Raw genomic sequence first — 21440 nt, forward strand, 5'->3', positions numbered from 1 at the left:
ACACATTGGGTTAAAAATACAGCTCTTTGTTCTCACACAAAATGGGAGCTTGGGCAGAGACAGGGCGCTTTCAGCACCATGGAGAGAGGCGGTTCAAAATTCAGCATGCTGCACCCAGAGTCTTTTTATCTGACTGAAGAAACTACTGAGCTGATTCACCTCATCCAGACAGTTCAGATAACATCGAAGGTCCCTTTCGAGGTTTGATTTTTAACCACAACTTCAGTTACCCACAGACTAGCTGTGTCAAAGGTTTATATATACAAGTATGTTTTGCAGGTGGGGAATTGTTTTACATTTGTATGCTCTTCAGCCCCCCCTTCCACAGCACCTGTTTCAACTAAACCCGAGGAACTTGACTCGACGACATAGGGCTACGTTTTAGGCCTATTATGGTTAAAAGCAGCACGATTTTGAAATACTATTCATTTTAAGGGAAGGACATTTTCCAATGAGATTCCATTTGGGAATAAGGCTCCACACCTTTTCACCTGAAAAAGAAAAATGTACTGAGTTCGTTGTTTTGAGGATACGTATCTTATTTGCTGGTGCCTTTTAGATAGAGTACTGTACATCATTCATCATTCACATGAGCGTGGTCTGTTTCCCAGAAAGTCCCCAGGGAATGGGATCTATGGGCATCACGTCCCGGGGCCACTTCATTGTTGAAGAGCTCCGTTTTTCTAAAATGTATCCCCTGCTTTAGAAACCGTGTCAGCCAGCCACTGTCTATTGTACCACATTAAGCTACTTGTGATTTCCAAAAACAATGGGAACCTTCAGTGCCACTGAAAATGAATAAAGTGGAGAGGAACAGGGAGATTGGGAGTTTTGGGGTGCTCCCACGCTTTTCCTCGACGGCAAAACCGAACGGGGATGTGCATATTCCGGGATTTAATCATACTATTTTATAATAAACTCTGTCTCTCTTCTCTCTCTCTCTCTCTCTCTCTCTCTCTCTCTCTCTCTCTCTCTCTCTCGCTCGCTCGCTCTCTCTCTCTCTCTCTCTCTCTCTCTCTCTCTCTCTCTCTCTCTCTCTCTCTCTGTCTCTCTCTGTCTCTCTCTCTCTTTCTCTCTCCCTCTCCCTCTCTCTCTCTCCATGTGTTCCTCCTCCTCTCCTTTTTGCGCACCAGGCTCTCCCACCCTCCACTCTTCCATTCGCTCACTGCGCTCTCATCCTTGGTGCGGCTTGTGTCTCTGCCTACTCCTGCGCGTAAGAGCGCACCGATGGATATGTAAAGTGCCGCACTCCTGAAAAACGCCAAATGTGAGCCTGCAAATGCCTTTTCTGAAAAGGGACGTATAGATGCGCGGCAGAGAGCGAAAGCTGGAGAGCAGTTAGTTAGAGAAAGTCAATTTATTTCCACGGAGATTGATTTTATTCCGCGCGTTTGTCTCTGTTTGGTTGGGGGCGAGGATGGTGGTACGTTAATAAAGATGTTCATCAGCGCGGATGACGGTGCGTTGCTATTTGGATGTGTGTTTCTGGACTTTTCAGCATATCATGACCGCGCGCCTTTTGTCCTCTCTCCTAGTCGTTTCGTTTCCGCGTGAAGTTGAACGGAGGAGAAAGCAAGATGAGAGGGAAATACTTTCTCCTTGGCTTCTTGTTGCTCAAACTTATGGCTCTCGTGTGCAAGGCCGACGGGGAGCCGGGACTGCTCGGGGGATTCGTAATGATCGCCACCTCCAACGGCTCCAGGGAGGAGGAGAGCGTGTCCGAGGAGACCCCGCACACGGAGGACAAATGTCGGGGTTACTACGACGTGATGGGCCAGTGGGACCCGCCGTTCATCTGCAAAACGGGCAATTATCTGTACTGCTGCGGCACCTGTGGCTTCCGCTTCTGCTGCTCCTACAAGCACTCGCGGCTGGACCAGAGCACCTGTAAAAATTATGACACTCCGGTGTGGATGAAGACCGGGCAGACTCCCTACAAAAAAATGAAAGTGCAGGACAGCACCAAAGACAAGACGAACTTAATTGTTTACATCATATGTGGAGTAGTGGCCATTATGGCTCTCGTTGGGATTTTCACCAAATTGGGGCTGGAAAAGGCGCACCGGCCCCAGAGAGAGAACATGTCCAGGTATACGTCTCTCTCTCGTTCTCACACACCCTTTCTCTGACTGCTCTCTCTCTGTGCGCTTGTTTACAAAAGAGACTTGCAGTAGTAGCCCACGCACGCAGTTGAACGCGCGCGCGCGCAACGAGTCGTTCATTTCTTCATGTGCCATTGTGCACATCAGACGTATATATATGGGAATCAATTATAAAAACACAGCAACATAACACTGTTGCTTATAATGCATTAGGCATATTATGTTCCACTCACAGGCTGTGGTTTCTTGGCAACCAGAACAACTCATGTCTGTATTGAGACTCTTTATAGGAAAAAGTGGATGCTCTCTATGTCTCTCTCTCTCTCCACTCCAGTCTATGTGCTGTATAGCATAACATTACGTGAGCTACTCATCAGGCAGGGGTGGTTTCTTTCACTAGAGTAAGGCGGCATTGCGCTCCATTGTGTACGATTCGAGATAAGTGAAAATGCTCTTATACACCTTTATAGTGTGATCTAATAGGCAGGAGTATGTGCAGCAAAAAAATAAGACACATGAAACCAAATCTTTCTCATTCAACAGGGAATTACTTTTTTTGTTCTGGTTGGCTGCATCTTATAGTTCCATGAACAGATTCTGAGCAGCAGTGAAGCCCTAAATGCATGATTAAATTACCCATGTTATGCACAGTTCCTCATGTCTGCATCCCTCATCCATCACCACCTCTCTGTCTCTCTCTCCTCCCTCTGTCTGTCTGTCTGACAGGGCCGTTGCCAGCGTGCTGCAGGGTGGGTGTCCAGGTGAGCAGTATCGTGGGGAGGAGCCCCTAGGGATGCATTCGCAGCATTTTGTTTCCAGGGCCACAAACCTCCGTGAGTGTTTTTCTCTTCTTCTTCTTTTTTTTATACATATATATAAATATATAAATCTTGGACAGCTCATTACTGGGTTTTATGAACTATGTGTATAACTCAGAGGTGTGGGTGGGGTGTGTGTCAGCAAAAAAAAAGCTGCTTAAATGAGTCCAGGTTGATGTCAGAGGGCCCTTTATGAAGTCATCTGGAGTGATGTAAGGATACACTCATCCCAGCTGCGCTTAACTGTTTTTAAACCACGCTCATGTGTGGCGGAGAAAATCCTCAAAGATACAGTAGAGACACACACACACACACACATCCCTGCAGGCATGTTCTTATTTTGTTTGGAATGACAGCACTGGGTTTAGTTTTTATCTCGGCTATCCGTCCATTTCATAACGCGCTAGAAAGAGAATATCTGCCTGCCTTTTTCTTTCCTGCAGTTTGTCAAATCCAACCGTTATTCACTGTTTTATTTTGGTTCATGCCCACATGTAATGAGAGAAAGAAAAAAAGGGAAGGGAAGTGGGAGTGTGTGTGAGTCGGTGAGGAAGTAAGTCGTGGTGATGGTAGTGTGTTTTTTTGTGTGTGTAGGGGGACTGGGTGGGGGGGGGGGGTGAATGGTGGTGGTGGTGGTAGAATACAGAGTGTATGAATGCCATCTATTTCTGTTGCGTCCCGTGGGCTGCTACAGTACCGAGCTTCTTTGTGTTTTAACACTGACGATCAAACAGACGAATCCACACACACACTCAAATATGTACAGACACGAGCATACAGTACATACACCATCATAAACACAGTCAGCACACAGTATTCGGATCCTCTCACAGTTGCATCATATTTCTTGTGCCACAACAAAAGGCACATCTAAGATCAATTTGTTTGAGACACGCTGTGACTGTACTCACACTGGTCTTGTTAGAGGACTGTCTTTCCCTCATTTCTTGCGTCGCTATAGATGAATGGCACCCTGTACAATTCCATGTGACTGCAGTTGAGATCTCAGTTGAAATCCCACATCAAAAAGGATGCATCTTGCCTTTTTTTGACTGTATTTCACCCTTTTGGTGCACAGCACAGAAACATAAATCCATTTCAACCCAGTTATTTAATCTGGTGTTGAGCTTGAAAGTCCTAGTTTCAAGAAAAGTGAAAAGATTTGCCAGCTGGAGGAGATTATTTTTGCAGTTTTCCGATGCAAATAAATGTTTGTCAAGGATTTCTTTCACATTGGTGATTTGATTTGGCTTCAATCAGGAAATGAATAATGTTTTGCTCTAAAAAATTTAAAAAAAACTCTTATTTATGCCAAACCTGCCTCAGACAGGTAGATTTCCAAATTTTGTTAAAGTGCTGATAGCATCCCCAATTTTTTCCTTGCAGGTTACAGTTTATGTTTGGAAACTTTGCGCACACGTCACAGTTGAGTTTAAAGGTCCCATATGAAGCTCATTTTCAGGTTCATACTTGAATTTTGGGTTTCTAATAGAACATGTTTACATGCTTTAATGTCCAAAAAACACATTATGTTTCTCACACTGTCTGTCTGAATATACCTGTATTCACCCTCTGTTTGAAACGCTCTGTTTTAGCTCCTGTCTCTTTAAGACCCCCTCCTGAAAAAGCCCAGTCTGCACAGGTTCTGAATACGGGCTGTGTGCATTTCTCTGTGGATTGATTTTTTTTTTACTCTCTCAGGATTTATATAGCACCTGCCCTGCTTTACATTCTAAAAACATGGAAATTTCACTTTTTACAATATGAGACATTTGAACAATCAACATCAAACAAGCAGGTAATTCTGTAATGTGTGTTGCTGTCGAGCGCTATAACAGACAGGAAGATGGACAGTGTTTATGTAAGGAAGTGGTGGGTGGGTGGGTATGGGGTGGTTGAGTAACTCTTCTTTTTACAAGAATGAGATAAATATTTAATCCTACAACAGGCTACAAAAAGGTGACATAACCCTACTCAGCATGAAGCACTACGCCCACAGACGCCATCAACATCATGATGAGAATACATCTCATGGAAAAGGGGAAGGAAAGGTTGCATTCAATAAAATGGTTTGGTTTCAGAGAGATAGGGGGCAGAGGGCCACCGGGGTCTCAGTTTTAAAACAGTGCTTTCAATGGAAAGGGATGAATAACACTTTCAGTAGGTGTTGGGGTCCGCGCAAGTCTTTTTTCCCCCCTTCCTCGCCGTGGGAGAGATGAGATAGCGTGGTGGCCTTTTACCTGAGCGGCCAGGAGGACACCGCTGTGAAACAGCAATTATTATTTGCGATGTGGAACCTGCTCCCCTGAACCTTTTAATCTTCGGGGTTGCAGGTAATCATGTGGAATGTTATTAACCTCTGTGATCTGGTGGGATCCTCCACAACGGCCACCTCAATTGGTTTACGGGTCCCTCCGCTGGCTGAGGAAGACGATTCATAACGGGGGCATAACAAAGGGGTGGATGGAGGAGGGTGAGCGAATTAGATATGGATTTGTTGGATATGCACATGTTTTCTTGTTTTAAGTGATAAACAGACTGAGAAGGGCAAGATGATCTTTCATTAAGACAGAAGAGAGAGGCGAATGTAAAGATGAGTCTTTGGGTTAAAAGGGCCACTGTATGTGTGTAAAAAGGGAGTTTGTTCAGATATAGTGCAGGATTGTGCTGGAAAATCTATTTTTAGTACTAAGTATGTATTGATTATAGCTTATGGCGAGATTGCCCTATTACTGGCATCAATGAATCTGGTCTGGCAGGTCCTGGCTTATATAGGAGGAGAGAATTCCTTTGGGCCGTGTGTGACTGTCAGTCAGAGAATGCTATTTGTCTGTGTAGGAATCACTGATGACCACAGCTGCTTTGCTGCTTTATCATTTATATGGTCCCCCCACACACACACTTTGTTCAATGCATTTGTCAGCAGAGGTGTAGAAAAACAAGCAAACCCCTATTCCCCTATGTGTCTTGATTATCACATGTACCACACAAGTGAGTAAGTATCAATTAATACTACAAAAGCCTGAGGCTTGTGCTTGCTATATTCTGGGTCCCTGTGCATATCCAGGAACAGGCTTGTAGTAAAGGCAGAAGTTTCAGAAGAAGGCTTTAAGAGGGTAACAAATCGGGGACGGACTGGAAGTAGAGAGGTGAATGTGTGTCAATAAAGTTTACCAAAGAGCAAAAAATAAAAGTTCACTGTGAACATGACAAGATGGAGGCTCTGAAAGAACAGGTTCACCTACAATTACAACTTCAAACAAGGTATCTCAAATCTTACAGATTATGACTGTGAAGGTCCGATATTATGCTTTTTTCAAGTTCATACTTGTATTTTGACTTTCTAGTAAAAGATGAAAGCCAAATGCTCCATTTTAGTGCCTGTCTCTTTCATTTCCCACCCAAAAATGCCCAGTCTGCTCTGATTGGTCAGTGTTTCCGGGTCATCCACATCACACTCTTGCATTGCAGCCGGGGAATGACTGCAACGGCACTGTAGCAGCACTTTCTACCTATATATACTATAGTTGTGTGACATCACAACTGTGCAGAAGTCCTTCTTTATAGGCACTGTTTCTGAATACAGGCTGTGTGCCTTTCTCTGTAGAGCCTTTTGACACTTTCATAGTATTAATACAGCACCTCCACCTGTTTTCTAATAAAACAAGACATGAAAATCTAATTTTCTACGATATGGGACCTTTAAGAATATACACTTTGGCTGCTTTGTGAACCGGAACCAACCAGACCCACCAATCCCCAGGTGAGCCGGAGGGTTATCTCCGAACCCGAGGACTTTGTTTGAATCCTTAAAAGGCTGAAAAACTCCATCTCTTCACTTCCAGCATCAAAGAGGGAGGAGAAGGGAACAAGGCGAGGAGTCAAGAGATCTTAGTGGTAACACCCAGACTGATGCTAGCAATAATTTCTGAAGCGCTGAAGGACGGGGCTTTGTATCTGTCATACACTCTGTATGAAAGCTGCACTGAAGCTCTTGTTTGTATTGCCATGAAAAAAGTCTGACAACATCTTAAGCGATTACCACTGAATTCAGGGTGACTTTCTCTACAGTTTTTGGCACTAGAAATCCCGAGAGTTTCTAAAAATGTAATTGACAAGCAGCAGCAGCAGCAGCAGCGAATGTCTTTGTTACCACACTCACTGTAAAATCTAATGAAGAAGTTAGTGCTTAAATTTAATTAGAAATCAGTGTTTATCCCTGTGAATTGCTACATTTAATATTTCCTCCAGACCAATATTGTGCTTTTCAGTCCTGTAGTCCTGCTTTAGGTGGGCAGCACTATTAGTTTTATTAAGACAAACCCGCAAAAGCTACACACACATACACAGTCCTCTGTATTCACGACTCAATTCACCATTTGCAGGCTTAATTACCTCCCCAGCAGTTATAATCTTTCCCTAAACATTCTGAGATGGGAAGGATGAAATTTTTATAGGTAATTGCTTCTGAGATTGCACAGGCACGAGGAAAGGCCCTGTCTGCAAAATACTCCTGCTCCGCCTTGTAACTGTGTGTGTGTGTGTGTGTGTGTGTGTGTGTGTGTGTGTGTGTGTGTGTGTGTGTGTGTGTGTGTGTGTGTGTGTGTGTGTGTGTGTGTGTGTGTGTGTGTGTGTGTGTGTGTGTGTGTGTGTGTGTGTGTGTGTGTGTGTGTGTGTGTGTGTGTCTGTGAGTGGAGGTGTATGTTTGTGCACAGTACAGCCTGTCAAAAGGAACTGCGCATATCCGTCATTAGAAGTAGGTGACTGTGTGACCTTGTCTCCCCGGCTGTCTTCTGAGCCTTCAGTGTGTCACATCTGATTGCAGAGTGTCAGAGCAGAAAGAGGAGCTCCAGCTAGTGAACTCACACACCGCTGCACAGGCCATAGAAACAAGCAAAGAGAGGCTGCAAGAGAGTTAGAGAGAGAGAGAGAGAAAGAAAATGACAGAGCTGGAGGTAGTTATCTGGGAGGCGTCACTCCGGCAACGGCTCCTTTTGAAGCTCAGCTTCTGTCCTTGTGTTCAAACAGACAAGAAAGCAGGAGAAGTTGAGGTTACATCCCCGTGTTCGTCTTTCAGGCTCGCAGCTCGATGGAGCGGCAGTAAAGCTTCTGCTCTATCTACAGCTAGTTTTCTTTCATCAAGACAACTGAGGGGAATGTTGGTTTTGTTCCATTTTTTTTTATTGATTTACATTTGTTCAAAAAAAAAAAAGACTTACTCAGTATGCTAAATATGAATCAGACGGTTAGCTTATCTTAGCATAAACTAGACAGCCGGATGGAACTATCCGTATAAAGCACAGCTTGTTTCCATTTTGTTATTATTAGGGATTTAATAAACATGATACAGCCTGTTAATAAACAAGCTCTAGAAGTGCTGGTAGAGCCATGTTAGCTGTTTCCTTCTGCTAAGCTAGGCTAATTGTCTGTTAATTTAGCTTTATATTTTGCAATCAGATATGACAGTGGTATCGCTCTTCTCCTCTAACTCTTGACAAGAAAGAAAAATTAACCTTTTTCCCCAAAACAGTAGAACTTTTTCTTCAAGAAAAACTTAGAGCTGATGTCTGTGACATCACCAATAGGTTTCTAACAGGGAGCTTTGAAGCCTGAATGTGGTTTTAGCACTTTTTGCCATCTTGGCAGATGATACCAAGAAAATGTATATTTGGGCAATGAGGTGGAGACTTTACGTGAAGCAAGCAAGCATGCAACAAATCTGACTGTCAATCAAGACAAACATGCCCCAAAATATGCTTTGCTCTAAGTAGTAGGCTAATATATTATTCATATGGACTACAACTTTCAAAATAGCCACTAAACAGATCATAAAAAGTTGAATTGAGACTGATGCCCTGTCAAGTGGCCACAAGAGAAATACATGCTAACCCCAGAGACTAAACTAATCACACTTCAGTCCACAAAATTTAATGTCAGCTATGCATTAATAAACTTGTCTACACACTTTGGCATAATTCACCTTTCTGCTAGCTGTCAAACGTCATTAACTGTCTCCTCATTGTACCTTGCATTAAAGGTGATTTAGTTTGTCTGAATAGCTCATTACCTATTACTTTTTCAGACATCTTGGTGCAGATACTCAATGCCACAAAAGTACCTTTCCTACCACAAAAATACACTAAATGCCCAAATCAGGCTACAGTGAGCAATAAGGCAAAAGGATAATCATAGGCTCAGATTCTCAGAAAGTGCAGAAGTGTCTCGTCCTCCCCTCCAGGGCCTCATTCCTGCACCCTCTCTCTTCCTAATTATCTAAATGTGAGATCCCTCAGCAGCCCAGGGACGCCATTAGATTCCTGTTTATTAGGGCTTTGGGGCAACACAGCTGGCAGGAATCGACCAATGGCAAACATCCACTCAAGTTAAGGCACAGGGGGAAGCCAGCCAGGGAGGTGTCAACACAGCCTCGGGACGGAGGGAGGGAGAGTAGAACTGAGGACTGGAAGGAGAAAATAAGATTCACGCTCCTGTTACTGAGCATTAGCTTCCTTGTGGAAGGTAATGTAAATTGGAGCATACATTCATTTTGTGGACATTTAAAGAAATAAAAGAGCATTTTGACAGGCAGAGAGAGTGGCCTAACGCATGCCACCCGTCTCTTTCGGTCCTTTGTTTTGCATCACCCAGTGTGTAATTTCTCATCTTGTCATTTCAGTGCTGTAATAAAAGAAGCAATAGGGACAGTGAATATCTTAACATCTAATCAGACAAAACCCACCTCCTCCCCCACCCTCCTCACGAATATTAATCACTTCATTTACTCCCAGGAAGTCACATCATGCAGTTGACAGGTAATTACGTCTGTGACTGTGTGTGTGTGTGTGTGTGTGTGTGTGTTTTCGGGTGTGCATGTGTGTCCAAGTCTATGTTCACTCACGTGCTCATCATACATGCCAGTGTGTGTGTAACCTGTGGTGCTCTCCAGTAAAATCCTGAGTGTTATAAGCAACATAACATCCATCTATCTTAATCTATTTTAGATGAATTTACATCTGACTATCTGTAATAATACTGCACTCGCGGGCAATCATGGGATAAGCAGACAGACTTCCCATCTGTATGTTTGAACAGGTGGTTATCACCACTGGTTTCTAATTAACTGCTACGCTGATTCTCCTTAAACGACTATTCAAATTAATGAGTCAAGCCTTTTGCAAATATTGGGATTATTTTCTGTATGAATATAGTGTCGCACAAAAGTGTAATTATGAATGAAGATAACTCTAAACACAGTTTTTAAGTCATTGGTTTTGTCTGCAAGTCTCGCTGTTGAAGTTTCGAGAGGCACTTGGCTCGTTGAATGCATCCTCTACAGTGTATCTGTCATTGCGGAACAATAACAAGCTTTCTATCTGTCAGAAATACATTGAAGCAAGCTGAATCTCAACATTGTAAGTCTATATGCGCCCCCCCTAACATGTAGCTTTGTTACGCTGTGTGAAATCCTCTGTAATCTGCAGTTATTATCACACAGTTTCCAATAGAAAAAATAGAGCTCTAATCTTCTGTATTGCTGACCGTAATAGTATATACATTCCTGCCAATTTTCCAACAGTTTCCAGCGGTGTTCTAATAATATTCACAGTGGAAGCTTTCCCTTCATGGGGTATGTCAGTGATTCTCAACTAGGGGTAGGCAACTTATACTCCAGGGGGTTCTGCGGTTGCCAGTGAGTATGTGGAAAGACTGTGGAGCGGCTTCAACACATTTAAAAAGGACAAAAAAAAGAAATTGTGCACCTGAACATCACAGGCTGTGATTGAGAGTGAACTAGCAAGCAAACAAACAGATAGTTCTAAACAGTTGATTAAAAGTAGCCTAAAGGATAAAGGGTTTATATTTTTATCTAAAAGTAACAGATAAAAAGTTAGGTAATGGATAAACAGATTAAATAGATAGCTATTGGATACATGGCGAATGAGATAAAAGTAAATGGTTAAAATTGAGAGCTTAAAGTAATGGATAAACAATTGAAATAGTTAGCTAAAAGTAATGGCTACATAGTAAGTTACAAGTAACTGATAAATGGTTTAAATAGTTAGCTGAAAGTAAACAGTAGAAATGGTCAAGATACACAGTAAGCTAAAAGTGATCATTTACATTTTTACCGTAAAGCAACAGATAAACAATTTAAATACAGATTTAGATAGATACTGGTTAAATGATAACCTAGCTAACAGTAAATGATTAAAACTGAGAGCTAAAAGTGATGCATGAAAAATTGTAAGAGCTAAAAGTAATGGATACATAGTTAGCTAAAAGTAAGTAACGAATAAACAGGTAAACATCTGAAAAGGTTAGCTACAAAAAACAAATAAACAGTTGAAAAGGTAAGGTTAATAATCTAACCTAACCTTAGGATAATAATTGGATAATAATTTAAATAGATAGCCATTGAATAAATTATGATATAGCTAAAATAAAATGGTTAAAATTGAAGGAAGTAAGGGATAAACAGTTGTAATAGGTGTACATGGTTAAAACTAGATTAAATCACTAGAGTACAAATGCAATCTTGACCAAACCAACGTAAACACTGACACTAAGCACATTTGGGATATGACTGGTGGAGTAAATGAAGGGGTACTTGGGTTCATCTGACAGAGCTGTGGTACATCCGGAATAAGCAGAAACAATTTGGGGAACACTGGAGTACAGTCCATCTTATTACACCTTCAGTATTATATCAGCTAAGCTGTGTGTTGGCTAGTCATGTCGCCTTGTGTGTGCATTTTGGAAGTCTTGGCTTTGAAAGAGAACAGTCTGTTTTGGATGAACGGGCCAAAGCAACAGATCAATTTCCATGTCCCTAAGGTGTTGAGGCACTTTCTTTTCTCTTCCTCATGCACACACATGCATATAGACACCAAAAGGCACCCACGATTGTACAACCTCCACATACACACATATATTCTCCAGGCCTGTGTTTCACACGGCCAGGGGGCAGGCAGCAGATTTGCTTGGCGAGCTGACCGATGCCACCAGGGATGTTAAGTCACAGGCAGGGAAAGCTCATGCTGGGACCATATTTGGGATTTTATATCCCCCCCCCACCACCACAAAACCTTGTGCGCCATCAATGCCACCCCTACACACACACACACCCATCCCCAACCTAGCCTCTTTCTCCCTCTTTGTGGCCTGCGGGCTTCAGTATGGCTTGGCTTACTCACCACTCTGCCCCGAGGAGGTAGGGGCACATTGGCAGCTTTCACGCCGCTCTCCCTCCCATCCTCTTACATGCATATGGACACACACAAACACTGAAACACACAAACTCACGTACAGGCTTACAGCCCCCGCCCCCACCACCCCCCATCCTGCTGGCCGCTGGCCCATGGATAGGGGACATGTGGCTGGGCGAAATGCGTCACGATGCTGGACTCTCGCTCTGACAGATCTTGTGTCTGCCTGCCTGCAAATTACCAGCCTGGAACGACTCACAAAAATAGAGAAGGAGTTTTGTTTTCCACCTTTCTGATTGCAGCAATCGACCTGCTCCCAGATCCCCACGGCTTCTGGCTACTGTTCCCTTATCCCTTAGCATTTCTTTTTTCTTATGGCAATAGTTGGTTACAGAATTTGTTCCTCTTTCTACTCATTCGTTGTTTTTGTCGCTGTTTTCTAGATCACATTCTCACCATTTCCCCCAGAGAGAGGCAGAAGTGTTTTTCTGTCTATAGCCATTTAGCGTATATGGATGCAACAGGCTGAGACTGCTGCATGGCATATATTTTGTGCTGTGAGATTGAGAGTGAGTCTACAATTGAACAAGAAATCTCATTTCTAACCAGGACATCAACAGCTATTTTTATTTGTTTCAGGAGTTTTTCCTTCAAGAAATGTCATGCTGCTTTTATTTAGTTTGCCTACATATGACCTGACACTTTCAGCGGAAGATTCACACAGCCATTGACATAAAATTGTCAGTGAGCTGTGGAACTTTTCTTGCTCCAAATTTTTCTTCAAGGACAGATTCACTGGAAGCCTTTGTTTTTAGTATAAACAGTGGTTTTGAAAAGGTTGTCGCTTGCTCCTCCGAAAGGTAAGAAGACAGCTGTAGTCAACTTGCAATTGGACAATGGTGACCCAGTTTAAGACCGGAGCATTTAAGGAGTAGCTTGACATGTTAAAAAATATGTATTTACTTTGTTGTAGAGAGTGAAATTAAAAAATCCACCCTGATGTCTGATGTTGAAAATGACAGCCAGGTGGTTAGCATAGCTGAATCACATAAATAACATAAAGACTGGATAAAAGGGGAAATACTATTGATGTCTTGGCTATCTATCTTCTCATCTAACTCTTGGCAACAAAGCAAATAATGATATTCTCTCATATAGTAAGTTTCAAATCAACGTCTCAAACTAGTCCTGCAGAATAATCTACCTGTCCTTTGTATGCTTTGTATGTTCTCAACACTTTGAAGTCTAAATCCAAATCTTGTCCTGCCAAAATCACAGGTGAACCTGCTGACTCAATATGGAAATCTGAATTACTTTCCTACCCTTTCATTGGCCACTGTGTTTAGTCTCATGCATATATGCAAATGCACCATTTCACTATCTTCTCATCAGATCACGGGCAGCAGCAGCATGCCACTGTGTCTGTGCACAAAGCAACTTAATGAGCTTCATAATCCCAACGGGCCTTACCTTATTGGAAAATCAGAGTGCACATTAATTTAAGTGGCTGCCCAGTAATATATAATATACAGTACTCTGCCTTTGATGATACATTCAACTTTTATTCAGCTCTGTTATCCCACGTAGAGCTCCTGCATGCAGATTTAATACTTCCCTAGAGTGTGTGCCCACAGCCTATAATCATACATCTCTGTACATCTTTGCACATATGATAAACATCTCCAATCACACAAGAAAGGCACACTGTAGAGAGATGGCAATTGCTGCAGCGAGTAGAGGAATGGGAATCTTAGAGAAGCATAAGAGACAGGCTTCCAGAGGGAGAGGTACCTTTAGATGTCACTGTCAACCTTACCAGCAGGCAGCCATTGAATCAGTCCCCCTCAGGAATCTTGGGAAATGGAAGCCCCCACCCCCCTCCGATGCTGATATACCGAGCCTGAGAGAGAGTAGTCATACATGCCAAGTCTGAAAGATAGAGACTCAGAAGAGAAATAAAGCAGGGGAACAAAAATACGATGCATAGAGTGCAAGTGGTGGACCAGATATGAAAAAAGAAAGATTGTGGAAAAGGACCGGAGCCCACAGAGCAGAGGCTGAGAGCGTTTGGTGGAAGATGGAGTGAGGAGATCTATACTGAGACCATCGATCTTTCAGGCCTCTCTTGATATGAAAGTGGGAAGACCAAAGCAGATAGGATTCAGACAAAGCTCCCTGTTGTGTTTCGACTTTAAGCTCACAATGGCAGCATTCCACTGTTGTGCAATTTGGGCTCGAGTGCTTTGATACTCATTTAGTCCTGAATTGGTCAGAAGCTCCCCTGTGTACAAAGTCCCCATTTTATGTAGCATCGGCGAGTTCTGTTACTTGTCAAATGTGAACAAACAATATTGATGCGAATGTGGCAGGTGCATCGTTCTTGCATAGTATACGGGTAGAAGATGAGTCACATTGATTTCTTGTTTTTGCTGGAATACAATGAGAAGGAAGTAGATAGGCAGATATAGAGCTGGAGGTGGCAGAGACGATGGGGATGATGCAAATGTGTGAATAAGCTCAGGTAATTGGTACGGACATGTTTGTCAGCAATTCGTAATTTGTTTTCGCTCACATATTCAGTTGCTGCCAGCTTGTTTTAGGGAAATTCTGGTTTACATAGGTCCTGTTTGCATAGCCATAACCATGGTAATTGCTGAGATCTGGGAACATGACAAAATTACTATAACAAAGTCAAATGGAGTGAGACTTACAGATAGTCCTGATTCAAGATTTTTTTTAATAACACCCAGGTTGACATGACTTAATTGAAAGAAAAAAACAAAGGTGTGCCAGATCTATATTACATAACCTTCTAAGCAGGCTTTGAGTGTGTAGTTTGTTAGTGACAAAATAAAATCAGTATGCAAAAGGTGGGCTGTTAACAATGCAATCTCTCCTGCAATGCACAAAGGATATGGAGTAGCTGCTCACGACTGTAAAAAACTAAACAACTGATGCTGATGACACAGCCTTAGGAACACATCAGCATTGTTTTACAATGCAACCATTTTGTCATGTTGATTTCCTGTGTACTGTATATAAGAAGTGGACGTAGCTACTGTGACGTCACCCATTGGTTTGTGGACCACCGCTTTGAAGCCTTAAGTTTGGCATTTTGGCCGTCGCTATTTTTTTTTTTTTTCAACAGAAGTGTTGGAAAAGTGACCATATTTGGACAAGAGGTCGCTGTGCTGTGCTTAGCTAAACACTAGAGAGGTGAACTCCATATTTCAGCTGACCGTTGGACTTTTGCCGCCAGGTGAGCGGGGAGCTATGGTCGCTTGTGCCTTTCATCTGCACGTTCTGTCGACGCTGCAGTGACATAGTGCAGATTGAAAATTGGCAACGTTTCACTTAAGTTACCAGCTAAGGGCAACACTAGCGCTGAACAAGACATTTTTAGGTGATCAAAATGTTACACTTAACTCTGATGTAGGGAAAACACACTCAGAGGGTCAAGACAAAAACACAGACACCCAAATAACACCCAAAATATGTTCATGGCTATTTTAATGTGCCATGGATGCACATAGAGATGCTATCCAGCCCTAAGCATACTCTGCTTTATCGTTTATTTTACTCTAAATGGGAACATAATTTACAAAATGAACATAATGCTGTATTGAAGAAGACTTGAAACTAGTGATTTAGACCATAAACTTAGGTACTAAATCAACTGAGAAGTAGGATAATTTTCTCATTGTCTTCTATACAATCTAACTTATTCTACTTCTCTGGTTTTGCACACCCCATTATGTGCATGCTTGTATGCAAGGGTTGGCTCATGCATGTGTGTGTGCTTCTGGACTGTAGGTAGCCCTTAATGTGACATTTTGCATTCATGGCCTTTAATGCAAACCTTTCACTTTGCTGCTTTTCTGCTCCTCCTGTTATTTTAGCATCATTTTGAATTTCATCTCCCTGTACCTGCCTCATTTAGTCTACCCGTATGTTTGTATTGATTTTAATCTGTACACTCATCCCAACTGCCAGCCAAGGACTCTTTGCCCATCCCATACTTCTTTCTCATTGCCTCCTCCTCTCTGATTGTGTCCATTGTTCCAACAGGCTCAGCCCTAAAATCAACAGGCAAAAGCCATAAATTATGTATAATTCATTCCATGCAGCAATGCTTGTGCAACAAATTAGATTTATGTTTGACTACCTCCCCTGACCTACAATATCTTTCACCAGATACCCTGCTAAATTAAGGGATCCCACTGTTCTGGGTTCTTTTGTGAAAGGGAAGGCAAGCTACAATACTCCCTTTATTGGTAAAGTTAAGATACACTTAAGTCTCTGTGCATGCAGCCCTGTCTAGGATTTCAAAGTGTGTTTTTATCAGTGAAATAGTTTGATGAGCCACACACAGTATTTAGCATTTTGATATCTATGTTTAATTAAATGTGATACCTGCAACTGTCGTAAAACACTGATCGTTCACAAAATCCCTCTTTTCCAAACTGTGATTATCCATTATCCTTTACAACTGTAAGTATGAATAAGTTGCCTGGGTCCAGACAGACCTTTGAATCTGCCCACTCCAGTTGACTTGATTCATTTCACATGACATGAAACACGATCCATCCAATGTGGCCGTGCTGGGGACACCATTGTCAAGCTATTATTGGGCCTTCTCAATATCGAACAACATTGTGGTTTGTTTTACAAGCTACTCTTAAAATCCCAGTAGAAAAAGTATGTTGGCATGGCTATAGTGTCGACTTAAACCGACATTAGATTGGTGGATACTATGGTGTGATTGGATAAGGAAAATGAAATTCCCCTCCCCCATGGAAGTAGGTTAGAGTGGATGCAATGTCAGACTCTAGATGAAAACAGAGTGCAACGAGTTGACAATTCTTTCTACAGTGGCAAAAAAAAAGTGGAAATATGTCCTGCTGTGTGTACATTGCATTGACTAAATACGCGCTAGAAAGCCTTCATCTTTTGTTCAGTATCAGCTACTTATCACAGGTGAGGGAGCAGCTTCCTTCTCATTTATCCCCACAGCTCCACAGTCGAGCGCTCACCTTCTACTGACTTCAATGAGGAACTGTATAGCGGGTTGTTCCACTGCAGATAAACTAGACAGTCATTGGATAAATGCTGGGCTTTGTCCCACCCATCGGACGCTCAGCGTCTCTGTTGGTCTATGGGGCAGTGGGCTGGCCTGGACGCTCGGCTTCTGCATGATGATTGGCTGAGCTGTCTGAGGCGGAATCCTTTTTTGATTGACAGCTAAATGAGCGAATCAGCGACCTTGAAGAGTAAACATTGAGCGGAGCATTTTGCAAGTTTTTCATTACGTTGTTCTGAACTGATCTGGAGTTGCCGATCCCCAGTGACTCTGTCTTTGTTAAAAACGATTAGCGTTGTGTTTGGAGACTCTGTTCTGTCACTCTAAGGTTTCTTTCCCCAACTAGCGGCGGCAGCTGCAGAGCTTCTCCATCTAAACAGCGTGCGTAAAACGATTGTGGTGTGGCGCAAGCCATTGGAAATTGGAATGCAACCATGCCGTTGCTGCATTTAGTCTGAAAAATTGCAGATGCAGGATGTGCCATGTCACTGGCACTGATAGTGTTTTTCCAGAATCATTATTATTTACAAATCAATGCTGCTGCTTTCTAATCTTTCCTTTTCTTAATTGAATTCCCTGTTGGACGTTCACTCCTTCATTTTAACATAAAAAAAGCTCATGTGTTGTAAAGCAGTTTCCCCCTGCCATAGATTACCACAGCAAAATCTATAAAAGCAAATAAAGCAAAAGGCAGATTATGCCCCGACAGAGTCTGCTGATCTTCTAAGTGATAATCTGTTTATTTGTATATCTTGTTTGTGTTAATGGTTTATTGATGTTAAAATGCAACACCTTTAATAGCCTCTATTCTATCTATTTGCCAGCAATAACAGTTTACAGCTCTCACACAAGCCAGTGTTTGTAAAGAAGGTCATCATCATTATCTTCAGAGACACATGTTTGCACATCTGCAACCTGCCAGACATTTATCAATATCAATTCTGAGAAGGCAATCTAACACATTCTGGAGTATCCTTCTCTGGCTCCTACACTACAGCTCCAGCAACCCTGGAGTGAAGGTTTTTATATCAAGTGGTTGAATTCTGATTAAATTTGCAACACGTCTTAACATTTTATAGAGTACTATTGGTTTGAATATCAAAATATAGTCATGAAGCTGCAGCACAAGCTTTACTTTGCCAACCACCACTCTGGTGAAAAACCACCATGCCATCCCAGCATTAGCTCAGTCCTAAATTATTTATTATTTTCTGATTGCTAACTGAAAACTCAGGTTTCTCCAACACCACATCCACACTCCTACACTGTCTGCCCATCTGTGGTTGATGGAATTCCAAGACTGCTTCATCCACAAGCATGGCCATGGCTGCAACATTTGTTTATAGTATTGCTTATTTATTTTTTGGGATGATTTTCTAACAGCAGGCGCAGGGCACTCAGGTTGTTGGTGGCAATAAGCAGGGGAGAGAGAAAGGAAGGAGGAAACCAGAAAGGAGAGGGAGCTAAAGCGTGTTTTTTCGCAGGATAATTTTCCTCCCCAGAAGGCAGTGATTGGCATTAATTACCTAACAGGTGCTAACAGCAATGAATCTCATAATTAACCAGTTTAGATTTAGTTCATTTGGGAAGACATGAGTATGAGGCGGAGGGTGCAGAAGTGTGTGTGAGCATGTGGTGTGTGTATGCATGCAGAGGAGAAAACAGATGTATATGCAGTATGTATGCATGCAAATGTGTGTTTCTGTGTCTTCCCCCTAATGTATGTATATAATGAGATTTAGAGACTAATTTCTGCCTGTCAGTTGAACCCTAATGTGAAGACAAGAGCATTGCATCTGGACTGTTGCACCCCTTTGGACCTTTAGAGAATGAAATAATCTGAAATCACCATGAAATAGTGGGTTACAGAATACTGGCTATACCATGGAGAAGTGGACATTTACACATGATCCCAAAGATGCTGGGATTGGTTTATATCTGTTGGACTGTGCAGACCAGCAGGAGGTCTCTCCGGTCGCCATTTTGTGACACTACAAGCGGTCCATCCAAGTGTGAATAAACTGTAGCAAAGAAAGAATAAACTTGGTTGGCAACGATATTCAGAAATGCCATTCGATATTCAGAAATGCCAGCTCCCTGTCATGTAGTGAAGTGAAGCCAAAACATCTCGATCTCCCCTTGGTGGCTGGCTACAGTACAGGTAATAAATCCTGCCCCCCGTGTTAATGGATAAGACATGGGTCCAACTAAAAAAAATACGATCAAAAAACACAATAAATACGTTTTTCTGGAGGGGCTGACTTTTGGACATAATTACGACCGAAACGGGTCTTCTCGGTAGTGATGTTACTTGCCATGGTCCTCCCTGTTTTTTTTCACGTTGTTTTCGGCGCCATCGCTTCCTGGTTTATTTTATTTCTCGGTCAAAAGCCACTGCCTCGGAGAGGGGAGGGGGAGTTATAACCCACGGAGCATGCGCAGACGCATAACCAAATATGACTCCAGATTAGCTGTTTACATGCATGAATACCCCGGTTACTAAAGAAGTTATCTAGGTCATTAAACCTTGGTATGAAAACTCAGGTTTTACCGGGGGACGGTGTTTACATTGGGTTTTAGAAACCGGGGTATTGCCTTAATCCGAATATAATCAGGTTTTTAATCTGCATGTAGACGCACTGACTGTAGGTTTTGATGGGATTTGTTTTGCAAGATTCTTGACATTCTGCTTCTGCTTTGGCCCCTCTGATCCACAAGCTGTTCTGTTTTTTTTTCCAAACCATTCTTGGTAGATCATTTGGGTGTAACAAATCTTGCCTTGAGGCAACAAATCTTGGCTTATATTAAGAAGAAGAAAAGTCTTCCACACACATGCAGTCACATGGCATACAGTATGACTTGTTATACTGTACAATCTGTAATCGAGGCCGAGATTGTTTCCTTTAAACTGACAACTGACTGAATATGTTCCCTCTGGGTTAGTTCTTGGAGGGCTACTGGCAGTGCAGGCAGTCCCCGGCGGGGTAGGGTCATCCATATGGGGGATTTCCTTATGACCCACTTCTTACCCCCATGCTGTTGCATGGAAGCCATCTCTCGCTTGCCTGCCTCCCTGCTCTGCAGCATTCGTCAAGCAGAAGGAGGTGTCTTTGTCTGCTCGCACTGGTTCCCTCACACTCGCTGTTGCCAAGACACGGAGCGGAGCAGAAGAGCCGACAGTTACTCTGGCACTCTGCAGGACCATTGCTTTTGCACAGACCCCCACATGAATGCTACCACATAGCATTGAGTGTATGAAACAAAGGAAAAAACTAATGCATTCACATGGAGAGCAGCTGTAAACTGTACAAATGGACACTGGATGCAAACAGCCATGTGAAAATGTGCACCCACATGTGCATGCATACAGTTCAACGACTCAAATGCATCAATTGTTCTTTGCACAATTCTTTTAGCCACTGTCTTGCTCACAAAGTGACAGTGGCACATTCACGCACGCACAATACACAGTGGCGCACAATCACACACTGTACACTTTGCACCCTGCCAGTGCTTGTGTTCTCCTGCTTACAAATGGAGCAAGGCAGCCGGTCTTTCTTCAGTAACCTACTTTTTTCTCTCTTTTCCCCCTTTTTTTCTCCACCTTACATGCCTAACTCTCCGAGGGAGTATGGATGTCTCGCTCCAGTCGATTCCTACAACACGGGCCATCAATAAGTGCCGCGTTTAGTTTATATGGCTAATAATAGAACGTCACCGAGGCATCTTTTGTGGATGAATAGACAGGTCCTGCGGTAGAGTGTGGGATTCACTCATGGAGCTAATCCGTCCCTCTTAACGTGGAGATCCCTCCAGGCCACTCCGAGGTGTGTGAAAGAATACTCCCTCCCCCCCCCCAATTTTTTTTTTTTACATCTTTCATGAGCTGGAGGAAAGCAGATTAAAGGTATCAGATGCCCTTTCTGTATATGTGTTAAAGCGTACAATGCAAGTGCGCTGACCTGCTGCTAGACAAGAAAAAAGAGAGACAGGCAGATAAATCCTCGGGATACATTTGACAACAGATGGACTGAGAGAGCAGGGGATTGAGAGAAAGAAAGAGAAAGAAGAGGGATAAACAGGTACACAAATAACACGTGGATAAGAGTGTGTCGCCTACCATGTGCTGATATCAGACAGGCATATGGCAGCTAAGCTGAGGCAGAGACAGAAATTGAGACGGAGACAGAGAGAGAAGAGAGATCACTCTAAACACCAAGCCTTTCAATCTGGC

General features: G+C 42.7%; 1 protein-coding gene across 1 annotated transcript in view; it reads left to right on the forward strand.

Moving 5' to 3' along the window:
- Nucleotides 1-1517: 1517 nt before the first annotated feature.
- Nucleotides 1518-21440, forward strand: part of shisa9a (shisa family member 9a) — a gene marked incomplete at its 3' end in the record, with an annotated part of 48933 nt that continues 29010 nt past the window's right edge. The window contains exons 1-2 of the mRNA XM_083932693.1: nt 1518-2089; nt 2829-2935. Of these exons, the coding sequence (XP_083788819.1) occupies nt 1578-2089; nt 2829-2935 (619 nt within the window). The 5' untranslated portion in view covers nt 1518-1577. The remainder of the gene's footprint in view (nt 2090-2828; nt 2936-21440) is intronic.

Source organism: Echiichthys vipera (genome assembly GCF_963691815.1).
Source record: "Echiichthys vipera genome assembly, chromosome: 18".
In the NCBI taxonomy this organism is placed as follows: Eukaryota; Metazoa; Chordata; class Actinopteri; order Perciformes; family Trachinidae; genus Echiichthys; species Echiichthys vipera.